General features: G+C 39.0%; 2 protein-coding genes across 4 annotated transcripts; both read right to left on the reverse strand.

The window, feature by feature from the left end:
- Positions 1–1,817: 1,817 nt before the first annotated feature.
- On the reverse strand, positions 1,818–10,123 carry LOC143849799 (putative protein phosphatase 2C 44). Of its 2 annotated transcripts, none has more exons than XM_077359001.1 (5): positions 9,947–10,122; positions 8,709–8,960; positions 5,072–5,348; positions 4,747–4,901; positions 1,818–2,270 (listed from the first exon to the last, which is right to left on the reverse strand). In XM_077359001.1, exons 1-5 carry the CDS (start codon positions 10,010–10,012, stop codon positions 2,130–2,132), a joined length of 891 nt encoding a protein of 296 aa, XP_077215116.1. In that variant the 5' UTR covers positions 10,013–10,122; the 3' UTR covers positions 1,818–2,129. The 2 variants fall into 2 exon arrangements, with proteins under 2 accessions (XP_077215116.1, XP_077215117.1); XM_077359002.1 differs by having other exon boundaries at positions 2,191–2,305; positions 9,947–10,123.
- A 2,039-nt stretch (positions 10,124–12,162) lies between these two features.
- HCF173 (high chlorophyll fluorescence phenotype 173) lies at positions 12,163–19,150 on the reverse strand. 2 transcript variants are annotated; one of them, XM_077361197.1, is made up of 13 exons: positions 18,423–19,150; positions 17,618–17,857; positions 17,273–17,477; positions 16,829–16,904; positions 16,556–16,691; positions 16,334–16,438; positions 16,147–16,227; positions 13,796–13,885; positions 13,622–13,687; positions 13,250–13,306; positions 13,013–13,090; positions 12,883–12,930; positions 12,163–12,643 (listed from the first exon to the last, which is right to left on the reverse strand). In XM_077361197.1, the coding sequence occupies exons 1-13, from the start codon at positions 18,927–18,929 to the stop codon at positions 12,572–12,574; spliced, it is 1,761 nt and encodes a 586-aa protein (XP_077217312.1). In that variant the 5' UTR covers positions 18,930–19,150; the 3' UTR covers positions 12,163–12,571. The 2 variants fall into 2 exon arrangements, with proteins under 2 accessions (XP_077217312.1, XP_077217313.1); XM_077361198.1 differs by having other exon boundaries at positions 17,618–17,830; positions 18,423–19,149.
- Positions 19,151–19,183: the final 33 nt, after the last annotated feature.

Genomic DNA, 19,183 nt, shown 5'->3' on the forward strand with positions numbered 1-19,183 from the left:
TCGCTGAATCTCAGTCTGGTTGCTTCTTTTTCTTTCTCCCTCTCAATAAAGCTTTATTATCAATAGAGAGAGAGAGAGAGAGAGAGAGAGAGAGAGAGAGAAGCAAAATGGCAGGAAAAATAACCGTATCCCAAAATGACCCGTCCGTATTTGCAAATAAGCTTAGGGCCCGTTTGGATGCCCAGAAGAATTTGATTTGGATTTCTCACATTTGCAGCCCTTTTACACTGTGATTTGGATCCGGATCAAATCCTTCAATTTCCAAATTAGCGACTGACAGTGAATGACAGTGAAAAAAGCAAATTTCCACATATCTGGCAGTTTCCTTCACCCTCTTTGCTCCTCAACTTCTCCCCTCCGCTAGGAAGTACCCCTCTCTCCCTCTCTCTCTCTCTCTCTCTCTCTCTCTCTCTCTCTCTCCATGAGTTGCCGGACTTATCCAATTTGTATTCAAAACTCAATTCCAAATCCAAATACAAACTGGGAGGTATCCAAACGGGCCCTTAATTTTGATTAGGTTGCGACATAATTTAGAGGTGATTTCATTAGGTCGCGACATAATTAAGAGGTGTGCCTACTATGGCATAGTGGACCCCACATTTGATTGATATGAACCATCCATTTGATAATATCCTAACATCTACCAATGTCAATTTCATTCAGTTAGCTTATCTGTAGCTGTTGATTATCCGCCCAGGTGATGCTTCACATAAGAGCTTCTCACATTACCATTCCTTTTATGAAAATGTTTTAAAGACATTCTACTGCTCAAAATAAACTCAAGACAAAAGTGTTCTATGATCCAAATTGTCCATCTGGTGGAACCCGTCAAGGACGGGCCCTGCTCCAATAATGTTCCCCCATTGGATGATCCTAACCCTCCAATTACTACCCATATTTCAACTGAATGTGGATCGTGAGCATTTCCTTTTTCCTTTTTTTCTTTTTTCTTTGGCGCGGTGGGGGCCACCTCATGGACGTTTCTCATTCCACATGGTATTTTCAGAAAACGAGGCGAAAAAAGGATGTAAACATACAATGGAGCCCACCTATTTGGATGATCTAAACCGTTCATTTGTTGGTCGCCGCCTTTTATACGGATTCATGGGCCTCTCCCAGGCATTCAAAAGAGGCACAGGGAGAGTCCAAAGCACCCTGTAGATAAAGATCGAGAGCCTGTGGAATGGGGTTGACAGAATAGAAGTCTTTGTAGCCATACAGTTAGGAGAGACCAGCGAGCGGAAAGAGCGAGCCAAGACTTTGACAGTGAAACAAGAATGAGGCGCTGTTAAACTACCCAGAGTAGGATTAAGAACCTGGGGTTGAGCCTGCCTTTTATCAATAGGATGATCCTCTGATATATTTGCTGTAAAATTGACGGCTCGGAAAATTCAAAAAAATAAAATAATAAGTACAGAAAACTCCAAAAATCAAAGGGCTAATACCATCCCATGAAGAAGAATCTTCAGGAACGCCTATCTACATCGAGGATCAAAAAATTTAATGGCTTAGATCATCCAAATAGGTGGCCCCCCACCATCTCCAACGGCAGGATGATGGATATAAGAAGATCATATGGAGGTTGCCATCAAATGTTGAATTTCCCATGAGTTAGGAATTTGATGTGTTGCAAGGCCATTGTGTTAGAGACTCGGAAGCATCTTCATCTCTATCTCATCCAGTCAAAACGATGACCACATAGACAGAAATAAAATGATGAGCTTCAACTGTTTGTCAGCACAATCGGCCAAAGGTAAGGCCATTGAAGAACCATGCATATTCTAGTATAGAAGGGACTGGGACACAAATCACTCTAATTTCTAACAGAAAACAAATGAATCTCTATATCAATGCATACATACATACACACAGTACAAAGGAATTTTGTATGTTTTATGTTCAATACAAGAATCAGTTTATTAATCACACCCCACCTTGTGCCGTGCCGATTAAATGGGTGATTCTCGCAATATATTTGAGTGCTTGAACTTACTTCAATATGAACAGGTAGACAAAGCTAGATAACAAGCAAAAGTCTTGCAATGCGAGTGAGACTGTGGTGATGATGGGCTTTGTGTTTCCTGGAGAATATGACAGAGTACATTGTATAGAGATGGGATAAAGATATTTTAGCATCTGAAACGAATGACGATACACGAAATATCATCTTTACTCTTCCTTGCCAATGCCTCTGTGGTTAAACGCTTGGCCGCTGCTTGGGGGTCTTTGATGGATCTCACCAGATCAACAGCCTCTTGGTTTTTCATCACCTGAATAGGAAGGCACAACAAAGTGGAATTTACTTCTGCATGTATGCACAGTAACAAACTCATTAGAAGCAGTGAGAAGAAAGAACAGAAAGGAGAGTTTTCTCAAGGTTAAAGTTTGACTAGAAACTCGCTCTTTGTCAAAGGACAGCCAACTCATTGACCTCTCTAAAAACATGCAAATAGGGCAATGGGTTCTCTCTACAAAGATTAAAGATTTTGTCAATAACAGGCGCAATTCAGCAATGATTTGTAGCCCAAGTTGTAGCGCTCAAAGAATCCCATTCCACAAAAATTTCAAGACAGCTCATTTGCAATTGAAGCTAAACCAGGATAGCATGAACTTCAGCCTTTATAGTTTTTTTTTTAAATGATGAAATAGGGTATCCCCACCACATAGGTAAGGCATGGCTATTCCCTTTGGATGCACGCAAAACTGGCCTCTCTAGTTTTTTATACTAATCGGCTCGGTGTATATACCCTCTTCCTATCATTTCTACTCCCCATCTCAACCCCTTCTGATACACCCCAAAACCCTTCAAACAGGGGCTCATGGATGGTCCCATATCAACTCGTAGACAAAATAGGAAAAGGAGCAAAATTAGCCCTCTTATTTTGCTGCCAGATGATCTCAGCATATGGAGATTCGTATGAGTTGGCAAAGCTTATCCTGCAGAATTTACACGAGCTCACAGATTTGTATGAGTTGGCATTCACTGAAACTGGATAAAATTTGAATTATCTTCCTTGGTAGGATAAATTTAGGGTGTGTTTGGTAACCATTTTCAGGATTCTTCAATGAAACGCGGAAACGAGATAATGAGAATCTTCCGAAGCGAATTACAGTCGCTTCGGAAAATCTCAATATCCCGTATACATTAACAGCAAAAAAATGGGAATCCACAGAAACAGTCTTAGTGGATCTTGTTACTGAACATCATGAAACGTGCTTTTCAGGATTTCTTATTCACCGCACCCGGGAATGGTTGCCAAAACACGACCTTACTTAATAAGATAGTAGGTAGAGTCAATTATAAATAGTCACCAGGGGGAAACCTTTTAACAAGTTTTAGAATTGTGAATGTTGTGAGGTTGAAACTAAGAAGAGTGACCGAATATAGGAAGCATGATAGTCGAAACTAGAGTGACTGAATATAGGAAGCTTGTTGATCAAGCTTGTGGCTTTTTTTACTTACTGATACTAGTATTTATTCCCTTTTTCTATCTAATTTGACATTCAATAAAGGCATTTTTGTTGCTTCATTGCAGTAAGTTTGAAGCTCTTTTTCTCTTTGGGTCGGAGGCTACATCACCTCCACATATAGGCAGGAGGCCCATGTTACCAAAATTAAGGTTCAAAGAATAGAGAATCAGTCTTCCATCTGACTAGAACTCGTTTCACGCTAAACCAGCCCAAAATAATCCCCACCAATTATGACGAGGTTTATTATTAAAAGGCCCCAAACTCCATCCTAATTCTATCCTAGATAATAACAGAAGCTTTGATCTCTTGGAACAACCTCCATCAAATGGATAGCTTACCCTAAAGAGTATTTGTATTCTTTTCGTTCCAAATTCCTGGAAGCAGCATAGACAGGAATTAAGACTTGATTTTCTGTTGTCTACAATGAGGCCAAAACCCATCCTGCAAAGAGCTTCACCACAGACCAGGTTAAACCCACTTTTTATAAAACCATTTCAGTATTGAAAACCACTTGCAGCTAGCGACCTTGCAATGAATGAAGAGATGAGCCATGACTCCCTATACCAAGGAAAACCCACTTTATATAAATCCATTTCAGTATTGTAAACCACATGCAGCTAGCGACCTTGCAATGAATGAAGATATGATCCATGACCCTATACAAAAACACATGCTAAACAAAATTTTCTTCAAGAGTCACCAGTATTGATCATATTCACCAAAGATGGTAAACAGAAGGCACCTACTATAGGGGGTGCAAGAGTACCCAACACTCTTGCAAGGAGTGAAGAGATACCATCAAACCACATGAAAGAAGACTTCATTGAAACATGCCCTTGAGGCTCCCAACCAAATCTCTCCTATTCAGCTGAAACCAAAACATACTCTCTCTGTGTGTGTGTGAGTGTGAGTGAGTTGTGGTTGCTATAAGGAAATCCCCATGCACTAGCCCTACAGCACAAATTTCTGTTAGCCAGAGATTATTATGTAAGCTTATGCTGCAGCTATTTGCTGCAAAGCGACGATGCTACTTAGGCATGGAGATATGGTTTCAGACATGTCCTTGCAGTTATGATACATCAAAGTTATGTTATTAAATATATTTTTTGAATTCATACCAACCCCTCCCCAACCCAAAGCAAGAAACCAAGAAAATAATTATATTTGCAAATGAATAAGGGCAAACAGCAATAAATGAATGAAGAAAATGTAGAGATCCAAACCATTAAAAAAATGTAGAGATCCATGCATCAAATGCTGATAAAGAGGACTAACCTTCCACAAGCCATCGCTTGCCAATATAACAAACTCTGTAGTTGAGTCTATCGGTACATGTCTTACATCAGGCTCTGAGGTCAGATGTGCTTTGAGCCTTTGATCACCAAATGCACGTGCAACTGCAAGTTGGCCATTAACACGGGGCACATCTCCTGAAATTATGTTGATGCATAAAAGGGCTTGTATAAGTCCATCTAGCAGAAGCATGTGCTATTACTACGATCACTATCTACATCTACATATGATTGTAGAAAATAAACATACCCGGGAGACCCAGTTCAAAAAAGAAAAGAAAAAAACACACACACACACACACATATACCTGGAAGAGTAATCACAAAACCACCCTGCTTTTCGATTCTTTCCCGTTCAGTGTGAGGTTCATGGTCAATGGTAATTTGATTAGCAGTGCCCCGCTCACACAAAACAGCTCTTGAGTCACCTATGTTTGCTATCCACAAGTCTTTACCATCAATAACAATGGCAGTTACTGCTGTCGAGCCGCCAGGACCCAACCGTGTCGAATTTTCAAGAATGAACTTGTCTGTGGAACGGTAGGCATTTTTCATTGCTTTGGAGGGGTCCATCCAGAAACTTGGCTGAAACAAGGATAGACGATAATGTGAGGTTGGTCATACAAAAGGACCAACTAAAATTCAAAGGTTAAGGTATACGAAAATCTTAGTCATCAATACTTGAGAAGCCATCGAGGACTCTTTAAGGGTACAACTTGCTTTCTTATAACATCAAAATACTCGGTTAAGTACTTACAGACCTTGTTCAATCACTTGAATACCTCAGTCAACTGATCTCTCTCTCTCTCTCTCTCTCTCTCTCTCTCTCTCTCTCTCTCTCTCTCTCTCTCTCTCTCTCTCTAATTAAGAAAGAATTGTATTAAACAAGTGAAAATGATACAACAACAGGGACCACACCAAAGAAAGGCTGCCTAAGAGAGGAAAGAGCGAAAAACAAAATCAAAAGAGATACTAGAAATCTAGACAAACAGAAATTGTTTGAATCCAGAGGCATCATTGATCGGTTGTTTGAATCTAGACCAACACCTCGTGAAGATATGGGAAATCTACCAGCACTAGGCTTTATTGATCGGTTGGTTGGCAGCGCCGCAGCGGTTTGGTAGTGGGAAAGGAGGGAGTTAAGGGCTGTAATGCCTTTGATGTTGCCCCAAGATTACAAGAGGGTTCAAGCTTCTTCTAAAAGCCTTTTCTACAAGAATGAAGAGAAAAGGGAAGAGAGGATCTCCTTGGTGGGTGCCATTGGAGACAGTTAAGAAACCATCCGGATAAAGAATTTAGGGGAGGACACAGCAATGGGGCGAATGGAGGACTGCTAGATTGAAGCCAAACTTGGATAACATAACAAAGAGGAAATTCCAGCTTAAGGTGCTGAAGGCTTTAGGAATATCGAATCGATGCAGATAGAGTCATCAAAGTGTTTGGTGCAAACCTATAGGTTTGCGGATGACTTTCTGGTAATTTAGGAACAATAAACGTGTTTTAACTCTACAAAAACAGCAACGTGCATTCCCAAACCAGTATAAACAGATCATAAATGATCAAATACAACAAGGATTTTCAAAGAAATACTAAGATTAAGAGTTCAACCAATAAAAAACCAAGCAAATCATGTTACATACAATAATTCCCAACAGAGAAAACATCTATCTAATGAATAAAATTAGATCTCAAACAAATCTGTCTCAGAAAATTAAATCTGAAATACAATACCTGAGGCCCAAACAATTCTAAAAGGGTAAGGCCGTAAGGGGGTGATGAAAATATCAGCGTACGGTGTATGAGCGACAAGGGTAAGGGTGCAAAAGAAAAGGGTTAGTTATGGAGAAAAGAAAGGAGAATGCTCAAATGGCAAGATTGTGGGGAAAATGGGTTATAAAAAGTAAAGGATAAATGGAATAAATACCTAGGAAGATGTACCATACTTTGTTCCTTGATCATCCACTGCAGGCAATGTCTGCAGGGAAAAGAGCAAGCCAGAGAGAGGAAAAGAAGAGCAGATCATAGCTACGTTAATGAGAGAGAAAAGAATAGAGAATTAAGATCGAGAAAGGAATCAAGATCAAGGAAGGAGAAGAACGGGGGTAAAGGTGGTGGAAGACAAGAGGGAAAAGAGGGGAGGAACGTGGAGGGAGAAAAGAGAGAAGGAAAAGATGCAGAGAAAGACGCGCGGGGGGGATGGGTTGCTTCCTTTTTTTATTTCACAAAATTCCTTGGTTTTGGGAAGGGTGTCACAATTCTACATGAAGTGTTCTTTCAGATTAAGCGGTGGGCCTAAAGGCTAGCACAATAGGGCAAAAGGAAAGAGATTTAAGAGGGGGTAAAGGGGAATAAATAGTAAGGCATGGTATTGGCCAACAGGATATAGAAGAATATTAAAAGGGTTAAGTGATGGGTAATGGGTCATAAATCGATGTGGGCATTCCCCGTATTTAGGAATACTAAAATAAATCATAAAAAAAAAGGTGTGCCCATCATAGCAATAACATAAAGGCTTAGTCATGGTGCCCTGGATCACATTAGTGTTCAAGATTTATTCAATGTGCGAGCCCATGGGCAAGGCACATGTTTTCCGAGATAATTATCCCTTAAAAAAATGTTGACTGGTCGAGAGAGATAAGGGGAAAATTTTGGCTAAGCGGTTTGGTAGTATTTTTTTGAATGGCACAGTTTGATAGGATCTTAGCACTGATTTTGTAGGAGATGAAGCATAGGCTAATGGGACGGAAATTGGAGGAGCGAGTGCTGGCTGGTGGAGGAGCATTAGGAATTAAGCTGATGAAGGTAGTGTTCCAAGATTTGATCAGACATTTGTTGGTGAAGAAGCTACACGTGGCATACAAAAGTAAGGGTGAATGATATCCCAACAAGCTTTCTAGAAGGCAGAGGAGGAGGAGATGCCACCAGGAGGGTGTCAGAACTGAAACTGGAAATTGATTATTCAAGCATAGAGACGAGAGAAGAGAGGCAATCATGGAGTTATCTCCGTTAAAGACGAGATGAAGAATGTGTTGGGTTCCAACCGAGTCAATTGGAGAAGGATGGGGTGTTGTTTAACAGGGAGGAAAAGTGGACCACAGCTGCTTTTATGATATCGTCTTTGGAGTTCAAAGAACCACTACCACTGGAGATGGATTGAAGTCATTGAGCTTTGTTTCAAGGCCTTCAAATTGTTTTTTCAAGCTGAAAGAATTTTGTATCTCTATCACCCTCTTTGAGCCATCGAGCTTTGGCATGTTGATTCCAAAAATGGTCCTTGTCACAAAGAGTAGCATGTCGGCTTTCTAGAAGAGTTTTTTTCTCTCTTTTTTTTTTGGAGTAGGAAGTGATTTTGATGGCATTGAACTTGAAGGTTTTGGTACTCAATTGACTACTAGAAAAAACTCAATTTGGTGCTCAAAACATTCAAAAGATCAGACTATATAGTCGGCTCGTTACACTCAAATCAATTGATTATTTGAACTATTTGGAGTCAAGTTGGACCTTCATGGAGTCTGAATCAAGTTTTCAGTTTCTAACCATTTAACCTAAGGGGTTAATTGTGTCTGAGAAAGATAGCCACTTTGACTATGCAGTATCAACATGAGTTTAACATATAATGACAAAGCAGTGCCTCTAAACGGAATGAGACAAATTATGTTACAAAGCCAATCCATAACCCAGATCCTTTTTAGAAAGCTTGGCCATAAAGGAAAGGATGTGGCTTAGTTAATTCTTAAGAACATAAATGCATAGGATTAAAGCACTCTTCCTCCTTATATTCTTTTTTGTAAAAAAAAAACCCTTACATTTTTTCTTCCCCATGAATAATTAATGAATATAAATAAACCTAGTAAAATACATTGAGATGAATGAAAAAAAGAGTAGCATGGATAATGGTGTAGGACAGTTTCGCTACGCTAGATAAAGAGATGAAAAAAATATTACCTCCTTGAGTATGTTGTTGAAAAGGTTTTCCTTCAAATAAATCGGCACACAATCCCCCAAATGCCCATCGAAAATGGCGAACAACCCGAGCTCATGACTCTCCTCGAATCTATACTCAGCAAAATGATAGTCCTCCATATCATGACCTGATTTCCCTTCCACTAAGTGGAATCCATAAGCCACTCTGTTACCTGACGACTTACTTCTCCCTTTTCCGGTATCCGAGGACGATGAATTAAGACAAGTGGCGTTCTTTACAGCCATCAAGAAACACCAAAACATAAAGAAATCAGGAAAATCCAAAATCTAATCAGGATAATAACTTAAATAGAATTCCATGAGAGCAATTTCACCAAAGCAGATTCAATCCAATAAAAAATTAAGACAAAGAAGATTCAACTTATAAATAAGGTCGAACCATCCCGGTTTACGAAGGGTGCAAAACATAGTACAGAAAACAACTACCACCTAGATTGCTGGTTATAGGCCACAGTAACAGAATCAATAAAAAACTACTGCCACAAGTCTATGACATAGTACTAATAATCCAAGCAAAATCCTAATTCAAAACACCATATCCTAGAATCATCTAATTGTATATGGTGCACAAAAAACCCATAAAATCTTAGAAACAATAGGATTACCCAACTTGTCCTTGGGTAAAACCTTCTCACACAGATAAACCCTAAATAACTCCCAAATAATTAAAGCTCTATAAAAAAAACCCATGATAGAAAAGTTAAACCCCAAACACCTCCCAAATAATTAAAGCTCTAGAAAGAAACCCATGACAGAAAAGTCATCAGTTTCTAGGGCAAAGCCCATGTATAACTGAAAATTCCAACTAAAAGATCATTTTGACAACTTTCTGATAGATAGATACAAAGAATCCAATTACTAAGAGCCACCACTAGCTTCTTGAATTGGGCAGAACACACATGAGACTAAAAATTCCTGAAAATCTTGGATTCAAAAAAAAAAAAAAAAAAAAAGGATAAAGACACCCTGAACAAAAAAAGACAGCATCTTGGGTAAAACCCATGTGTGACTGAAAACCCAAAAACAAGATCATAAAAAATTCTACAATTACACATACGATTACACAAATATGATAGATAGCCATGATTCTAAGGTCCATGTACGATTGAAAACCCATCAAAAAATCATTGAAATAAAGTACTTAAAATGGATGGATAGATAGATAGAAAAAATAGAGAAAAAAAATGGGTGCTAGTTACCTTGATCTTTTTAAGGAAATTAGACCTCTTCCTGTTGTTAGAAGTGGAAACGGACTGTTTCTCCATATCAGAAACATATGATAAGTTCCCTAAAATCTGACTGTTAAAACCCAAGAAATTGCAGGCTAGAAGGAAATTCAACAAAAAAAAAAATGTGTGCTTCGTAGTATAATAATATGGTATGAATGCTTACGTATTTTCTTGGCTTGAGGTCTTTGAAGACTTTTCTTGAAGGGCCCACCTTCTCCTCTCCTTCTTCGAACCATCCAATAAGACCTTTGACTTTATTTCTTGCCCACTTTCACTACCCTTTTCTTTTCCAGGATCCATCATCACTCGTTTGGGAATTACTTCCCTGCACCCTTCATTCAAGTATTCCCACACGTGTCTCTACCCTATCTTAAACCCTGTTCAACTCGTTCGCCACCGGTTTTACTGATCCCAACCGTTCATCTAGAGCTCTGGTTGATCCATGCCACATGAAATTCCTCCGTTAGATTATCCAAATACTCGGTTTGTGACTTGGAAGTGGATGGTTAACGGACCATAAACAAAAGGCCTTTATTTTGGCCTGGTACGTACCACACCAAATTTCTTGTAAGGGATTAGGGGGGCAACTCGGGTCGGGTTCAAACCAAACTCGTCCGGTTTAACCTGTTAAAAAAGAGTCAGGCCGGGTTGGGTTGAGATCGGGGCGGGTTCGGGTTGAGTTTTCTCAACCCGGTTTGAGTTCGGGTCGGGTTCTAACTGAGGGTTTGGGCAACCTGACCTGAGTGAAACCCGACATTGTTTTATCATTTTTTTTTTTTTTTTTTGTAATATAAAAACTTGGGTTGGGCTGAAGTCGGGTCAGGTCGGGTTGGGTTGGAAAAAAAAGGGGGTTCCTTGGGTCGGGCTGGCCTCAACCCAACCCAGCCCAACCGAGTTGCACCCTTCGTAATATATGATGGCTACTGATATTTGCAGTACCATGTTTTGATAATGACACAAACTCGCCCTGTCCTTTCTTTTTTTTTAATTTGCTGCCGGGAGATTTTTGGGAATTGTAATAGCTTTTGACAGCAGGATAAATAATAAATGACACGGTGAGTTTTGTCTCATTATCAAAACATGTAGTGGGAATATCAGTTGCCCTTACGAAAATATCCTTCATTTGTTCGTTCAATTGTCTATTGGAGAGGGGTATTTTTTAAACAGATTATTTGTCTACTCATATAATATTTTGGATTTAAGAATTGATTTTTTTAAAGATAATTTTAGAATTGATTTTGAGTACATAACTGGTTAAGACAATAAAATTATGAGGAATGCTAAATGCATGGGCACCCTTGCAAAAATTGTTGAAAAGGCGCCCCCATTGGCTGCACGTAACCGACGTGCTAGTCAAAGAACATTAAATGCACTTTGATGACTTGCAGCGAACGGGGCACCCTTTCAGCCCATTTTTGCAAAGGCACCCTTGACTTTAGCACACCTCAAAAAAATATAGAGGGAAGATTTGAAACAATTAAATGTCTTTTCTTTTATATGCATCACAGCACGAGACATAAGCCTAATAGACTATACTGGAATTTTGATGCATAGATATTTCTATGATGGACCGTATTGTATCGATTCTTCGCCCCCCTATGCTGTTTCTATGTCGACACATTTTGACATTCGAATCAGACATGAGTTTGCATGGGAAACATCCAGATTCTCGCCGTAACCGTGTCTTGCATGAATCCTAATTTTTCAGGCGAATCCTACTCTTCGATGTCTCTATTAAAATGCGAATCTTGTATAGTTACCCTCACGGCGTGTAGCTGGTAACTTTTAAAAGTCAAGGTTAGAGTTAAAAATGTCAGAAAATTGAGGGAGGGGGTGCAACTGTATTTTTCCCTAAATTTTTTTCAGCTTATTCGACTCGGTGTATCAAAACGTGGTCGAAAAAAATCCTAGCCGTCTTGGCACGACGCGGCTGAGTACTTGTTGACGAGGCCATAACTTGGAAGAGTCAAAAGAGTTTTTCTGACTTTGTAGGGCAAAATGAGAAACGCAGCCAAGGGAAAAAGGGAGTCGACTCAGGGGTGTCCACGATGACGCAAGCGTGTTTAAAACTATGATTCGACTAGTAACCATGAAGAATTTAAGAAAACTATTTACTGTTTAGCACCATCATCAAACTCTCTGTGAAGGAAGCTTTACTAGGAGAGAATAACTCAAGTACATCAGGATTTCTGGATGCATAGAAAAAACATATATTTATACACTTACTATATCAATTGGTTATTTACACTTCCATAGATCACTGAAAATAAACGCATGTAAAGCTTATACATGATCAGCCGTGGGGCGAACAGAAAAATGTCATCTACCTACAAGGGAGGCCTCATTAGAGGACACAAAGCATCAAAAGAAGGGAGCAAATATAAATAGGCTACTGATATTAGCACTACCATGTTTTGATAGTGGTCAGAACTCAACTAGTCTTTTATCATTTAATCAGTTGTTAAAAGCTATTACAATTCCCCAAAATGCTCTCGACAGCCAATTAAAACAAAGAGGACAAGTTTAGTTCAGCTCATTATCAAAACATGGTAGTGCAAATACCGTAGGCAGTATATTTTGGTAAAGATCAGGTATTCAGGTGTTCTTCTCTAGAATAGAAAGAGCTGGTGTCAAATAGTTATTTGCTTTGTCAGGTAAATGTGCCACCTGCATCAATAAGAAGATGAAACAGTTCAAAACTTCTCCCAGGATTCCAATATAATCAGGTTGTTTGTCCACTTAGAACCTAGTTGTTTAGATTTTGAGAACCGATTGAGAGTTCAAAACTGGTTATTGGAGTCAAAACTAAACGTAAATTTGAGTCCAATAATCAGTTTCACTCTCACAATCGGTTCTCAAAATCCAAAACTAACATGGCCTTACAAAACATTGAATCCATTCATTACCAGCTCATAAAGCTCCTTCCCTTGCTCAGCAACATATTCATAACATACCTGACCACAGTCAAATTGTGTTAAGTCTTATCTCTCAGCAAAAATCCAAAAAAATCAGTATCTGTGAAATAGAAATGCTTACATCAAAACTCTTGTTTCTTGCAGTTGAATCATGCAATGCCTTCACACATATATCGGCCACATCGGCACAGCTAATGCCCTGCATTAAAGAAGTGATGATGTGATTTAGAGTAATAATGGAGCCAAAAAGCTCGTCTCCTTCCTCTTTTCTTAATAAAATTTACCATCATTGATTCAAAAAACAATGAGGAGCAATATTATGCAGTGGTGGTGGAACTATATTATATTGCATATATACCTGGGAAATCCTGTTTCCTTGATCAAATATAAGTGCACGTTGTCCCCCAGGTTCTTCCTGGAATACCAACTTGGTTAGGCATGCATGGAGCAGCAGGTACCCAGCATTTCAATACATGATTGATTAAAAAAGAAAGGTGATCGACATGGAATTCAACCAAGTTGGCAAGGTTTCGTAAGGCTCCAAATGACAATTCCAAAGACTATTTAATTGCCCAAGTTAGTGATGGACTTGGACAATTTTTTGGAGCTCAAGATGTTTGTACCGAAAAAAAAAATTGATTTCCAAGATGAATTCTAGACTTTTAACATTAATTCACCCATTGTAAAGCTAATGACAACCTGATATCAACAAAAAAACTGAACATAGTACCTGCAGAAGACCAGGGCGAACAATTGTGTAACCAAGGCCCGATCTTCTCAGTGATTCTTCTCCAGCCTGAAAAAAAAACCACTTGTGACTAACTCAAACCATGCGGGAATTTAGAGTAAACATCATTTAAAATATAACATCGTCAAGAAACAGTATTCGATTAAAAAAACTAACCCTCTTGGCTTTGAGAACCTGCTCCCTTCTGTTAGGTTCAATTCCTAGTCCTGTACAAGAAACCAATATAAAATCTGTTTCTTGGCCGGTCTGCAAACATCAGATATAACACTCAGATAATGATGGGGAGAAAATAATGAAGGAATTTTAAGCACATAAAGCAGTGTAATGTGTAGGGAAGAATCACAATTGCCTAACAGATTACTAAGCCGACATAAAAGAAATACAACTCAACCAAGCCTTTGTCCCAAACTAGTTGGGGTTGGCTAATGAATCCTTTTGAAAATTTTCATGAAGAAGGTGAAAGAATCTACGCAGCTCAAATTAACTAAGTCTAATCCTATCACTAGTTGGGTTCGTCTACATGGATCATTTTCTTCCATTCTCTATGTAAGAAATACAAGCTACAAGAAATTCCATGTCAGTTTGTTCGCAATGGAAGAAGGGGCATGCAAATAATTATCTGGAACCAAGCACTATTACTATTGTTAATAGAAACATGATTCCTACATAACTGCATGGTTGCCAATCAAATAGGTATGGAACTTCCACATGAAGGATATTGTGATGTTTCGCACAGTCTCTAGGAAACAGACCATAACTCTCTCATCCCTTTGACTTTTTTGGTGCCGTTTGTTCTGTTTGATAGAAAACATCAAGATGAGCAGACATAGACTGATTTCATTTGATTTGGACTTAAAATGAGAGAGTTATGGATGTTTTACTCTATACGTCCATATCAACAACATAAGAGTAACATGACTCTTTTGTAGGCTTCAACTTGCAATGTTCTTCTCAATAAACTTATTCTTGATGTATTTCTTTCATCAATTTGACTTACCCAAGGTAACATTTGAGTCAAACATCTTAATTCAAATTCATCTCTTAAAAAAAGTGCAGAAAAATCAATTGGTTTAGTATAAGTGCACATGATCACTCGACAAATTTTTCTCATTCCCAAGCTTGCAAAGCTAATGTAAATTGAACAAACCATCTCCAAATTCAAGAAATATCTCTACATGGTGAAAGCATGAATATGACTTTGCATAGTATTAGTTACCAAAACTTTTTATCCAAATTGCTCATTTTAAGTGTAGATGAACTTTTCAGCTCAAAAACATTGAATCATGAAGTGTGGCTCATTTAACTTGCTTGATTCAACCTCGAAAACAGACTGATTTGTTACTAATTGTGTTGTCTATAATTGGAAGGAATATTTTCTGTTAGTAAGAACACAATATTTCATTTTCTCTCAAAAAGGATTACATCTGCTTTCCTCATATAGCTGCCTCCCAGTGGACTAAGTTCTCACCAAAGTCTATTGATGAGGCATAGAATATCCAGTCATCTCAACGATGAAATGAAATCCCGAACTTTTATCAGAGTTTATTCACATATTGCAAATTTTCCCAGATGTCAATGCTACCGATCATTGTATCTTCGATGGATTTTCTGAAGATTTCTGAAAATAGTTCCCGATTCATCACCGATCTTTCTGGTTATACAATTATTTCTACAGAATTTCCATGTCCAATTTCTAGTTTCCGTACCTTGCATGCATTGGGAACTAGGCTAGAAACCCAGCATGACAATTGTAGTCAAGAAGATAAAGTCCAAGGAAAAAATATACTCTATTCATATTGATATTCTAACATCTGTAACATAGGTATCAAACTTTCAGAAACCTAATCATTATGCTTTCCTAAAGGATGCCCCTTGCAATTCGAGCACCAACCCAATAGTATTTTTAAATCACAGTAAGACGTTCAAGAGCCAGCTTGCATGGCAGCATCTAAACCCGTCCATTTCCAAACTCTTACCCTATTACAGTGCCTCATCAGGCACATACATGGATGAGGGTACCATCACCAGATGCCGTCTTCAGGCGCTTGTCCATCGTTTGGACCTCATCAAGCATTATCGGGAAATCCACAGTCTGCTCCTAAGGCAATCTCATGTATTATTTTGTAGATATCAAAAATGGCTGTAAAGTGCGTCTACATCACATGAACTTGAGCCTCAAATTTGATGGTAATAGAAAGAGAAAGTTTGTATGTCGGACAAGAGATTCTAGAGTGAGATTGGTACCCATGGTAGAAGATTCCTACTACCAAGGATGTGATCGATTGTAAAAGTAATTAACTGAAACACAATAAGGAAGTACATCCCATTACATGAATCCGTGCTTGTGACTTGTGAATGGATGAGATTGCACATAAAAATGAGTTCCATGAGAGAACCAACTTCCAGTTATACTTCACAACCACAAATTAGATTTTTTATTTATTTGAATGATTCCACAAGTTAGATTATCCAGAAGTATAACCTGGTGGACTATGGGTAGAACTTACAGGTAAGGCTTTTATATACTCCATTATCAATTTGAAGCTTCTAAGGTCTTGATTGGTTCCAGAAGGTCCTTCAATAGCCCTCTGAGACAAGAAGAACAGAGAATATGGAATTAGCAAATGGGCACAGGTAGACTCTGGGCACACATCATTCATTTCTACGTATCGGGAATAGCTATTTAGGACGCACCTGTCGTCTTGGTTCAAAACGAATGGTTAAAGTATGTACAAGGAAAGGGTCCAGTGGTGGATCGTCTGGTTTCACAGCACGGAAAGATGAAAATGGTACTCTAACCTGCAATACACAGACGAGAAAGACGAAGAGTCAGCATATGCAACTGACTGGTGGCACACTCTGTGATCGTACAAGGTTGACTAATGGGCTGTCTTTGTATAGCAGCTAGATTCCTACTCTGCAAAAGCCAACTTTTGTGGTCATTCGAGCAAAATAGAATTTGCTTTGAGATGTATCTGCCGATGGACCGGCTTCAAGAATTAAGATGAATGATCTTCCATTCCCTCCAACGGAGAGGACTAACCCATCATACCTGCCATGCCACATCAAATCAATATTGTATACGAATGCTATAAATGAAAACTTAAAATTCGGACTCTGAATGGATGAGCTATCAGCACCCACTTCCAATAGAAAGAGATGTGCATAGCTTGTGCAAGTATCCAATACCTGTCTAGGGTGAAACCTAGAGGAAGGGAGAGTTTCTTTGAAAGCTCCACATACCCTCCTCTTGTAAAAACATAGCCTGCAATAGCACAGTGAAAAGATTTACTTTTTTCCTTTGTGGCAGTTCATATACACAAGGTAACAGGCATGCTTTATTTCTTATTGTTTGGGGTTATTTCCATAATTTATTTATGCAAATTACTTGTGTATATTAGCTCATCTCTGGGAGATTTTAATTTAGAAAAGAGAAAAAATGAAGATCACTGCTTTAAATATCTGAAACTTCACCCAAGCAATTTTTTTTTTCAAAAAAAAGAAAGTTATAAGTGATATTTCATGAATTCATGTTTGGATGGTTGGAGTCAGCCAAATATTTGAGTCCTATCAGGAGGGGTATTCCCAAGGAAAAGCAACTAATCTTGACACGAAGAATGGGACAAAGTGTACCGGAGAAAACAGCATTGCCAGTTTCCGTGAACTCAAACTTAGCATCCATTCCTCCATCATATTTGGCAGCAACAACATCCTGAAAGTACGTTCCTTGGCGAACTTCCCACCCGTTCAATGATTCAGCAGATTTGAACTTTGCAAGCAAGAGCTTGCTTTTGCTACTTTTTCCAGCCCGCAGTTGTGCAAGTTTATTGTTGTAATCCTGCAAAAAATATATCTCGGATTCTTCATAGCAACTTCCAAAAGCCCTTCCCTTACTTACATTGTCAGTTACAGCAAGAAATACAACTGGTTATACTTAATAGGAAAGGAGAAAATAGTTGAATTTTCCAAGAAGGAAACCTGAAATGTTTTGGTGATGTTGTATACTCCTTGGTAATCAACTCTGTTGAGATCCCCAGTGATAGAAGAGCGAGCAGTGGCACAATAGATGATCTTATTACAACCTTCCACAGCAGCCTTAAGTGTTGAAGGTTCACCCACATCGCCAGCCACTATAGACACTGATCTTGGAAGCATATCTATAACTTCCTGATCAGATTTCCTTACTAAGGCCTGATTCATCCAGTCAATTGGTTCAGTCTAATTGATACATAAAAAAAAAATTACTAACTTCAGTGAGTGTGCCCCATCGCGGGAAGGCCATAGAACTTTAAATATGTCAAAAAATCTATTTCCCATTTGCAACCTACAAAGGTTCGACCTTCTTTATTCATATTGGACTTAGTTGTGTTTTGGAATTATTCAATCCACTTTAAATTAGTGCCAAATTTGTATCATTGCAGTTTCAGATAGATAGTGTAGACTATAGAGTCTAGAATAGACAAAGCTAAAATGGGATTAAGCATGGAAACAAGACAATGAAAGTGTCTAGGTTTTGTTTATACCGAACCAAGTATTAGGAAAAGAAAAATGTCTAATCCAATTATTGAATTTGTGGGTTCTCTTGAACCTGGGTAGAGGAGGTGGGGTTCATGGTATATCTGAAAAGCAAATCGATGTAGCCATCACAATTTTCACAAAATTAGGAGCTTTTGAAAATACCATCAAATGAAAAAACAATGACAATCCCCATAATTCAACTAGGTGCTAATCAACAGATGTTGGAAAATCAAGAAAAGAATGAAGCCAGAAAGAGAATATTTACCTTGACCTTGTACCCTCTCAACATCAATTTCCGAACCACAATCCGGCCAATTCTACTAGTTGCTCCGACAACAAGCACCGTCGTGTCCTGCGCCCCAGGAACAGTGAATTCACACATGGGTCCCCTAATTAGCACAGTGTCAAGGCTCTCATCGGTACGCGTCCTCGATATCTGACCCAACCCTGAGAATTTACGCCACACCTCGTCGAAAATCTGACGAGATTTCCGGCCAAGTCCCACGGGATTCACATCATCAAGGATCAGTGAAACAGAGGACTGTTGTTTTGTTTCTTCTTCTTTCTTCTCATTATCAGTAATCTCGCACCGGGGAAGAGCGAGAGGGACGGTACGTCGTCTGTAAGAAGGATCCCGGCGGCAGCCCAAATGCAGATCGCTTGAATTGGGATTGAAAAGAGAGAGACCCAGAAGTTTTGAGGATGAGGAGTGTAGATTCCATTTCTGGTACTGATTAGGAGAAGAAGGGCTTATTTTACTAGCTAAGGCCATAAGTCTCAACTCAACTCTCTCTCTCTCTCTCTCTCTCTCTCTCTCTCTGGTTTTTCTAAGTTTGTGTGGAAGAAGAAAGGAGGAATCGTCCAATGCAAGCTGACTCACTGACTCAGCTTCTCTACCAGAACCACAAGCGGAAGATGTGCCACGTAGTTACTAAAATCGCTTCTCACTGAGCAACACGTGGCACATCAAAAGCTCTCTACTTTAAAAAAGCCATAACTATGAAGATTGTGGGATCCATATTTTTG

Source organism: Tasmannia lanceolata, unplaced genomic scaffold (assembly GCF_043159265.1).
Source record: "Tasmannia lanceolata isolate RefF3 unplaced genomic scaffold, GAP_Taslan_0.1 ptg000018l, whole genome shotgun sequence".
NCBI lineage: Eukaryota > Viridiplantae > Streptophyta > Magnoliopsida > Canellales > Winteraceae > Tasmannia > Tasmannia lanceolata.

Bases quoted from the DNA above. Each gene is read 5' to 3' on its own strand.
- LOC143849799 (XM_077359001.1), bottom strand. From the start codon at position 10,012: ATGGAGAAACAGTCCGTTTCCACTTCTAACAACAGGAAGAGGTCTAAT. The intron at 5,349-8,708 runs GTAATATTTTTT...TCCTTGTTTCAG, and splicing joins TCAACAACATACTCAAGGAG to CCAAGTTTCTGGATGGACCC. The intron at 2,271-4,746 runs GTTAGTCCTCTT...CTTCCTATTCAG, and splicing joins CAAGCGATGGCTTGTGGAAG to GTGATGAAAAACCAAGAGGC.
- HCF173 (XM_077361197.1), bottom strand. From the start codon at position 18,929: ATGGCCTTAGCTAGTAAAATAAGCCCTTCTTCTCCTAATCAGTACCAG. The intron at 17,478-17,617 runs GTTTCCTTCTTG...TATTTTTTGCAG, and splicing joins ACATCACCAAAACATTTCAG to GATTACAACAATAAACTTGC. The intron at 13,307-13,621 runs GTACTATGTTCA...TTGGTATTCCAG, and splicing joins TTCGCCCTGGTCTTCTGCAG to GAAGAACCTGGGGGACAACG.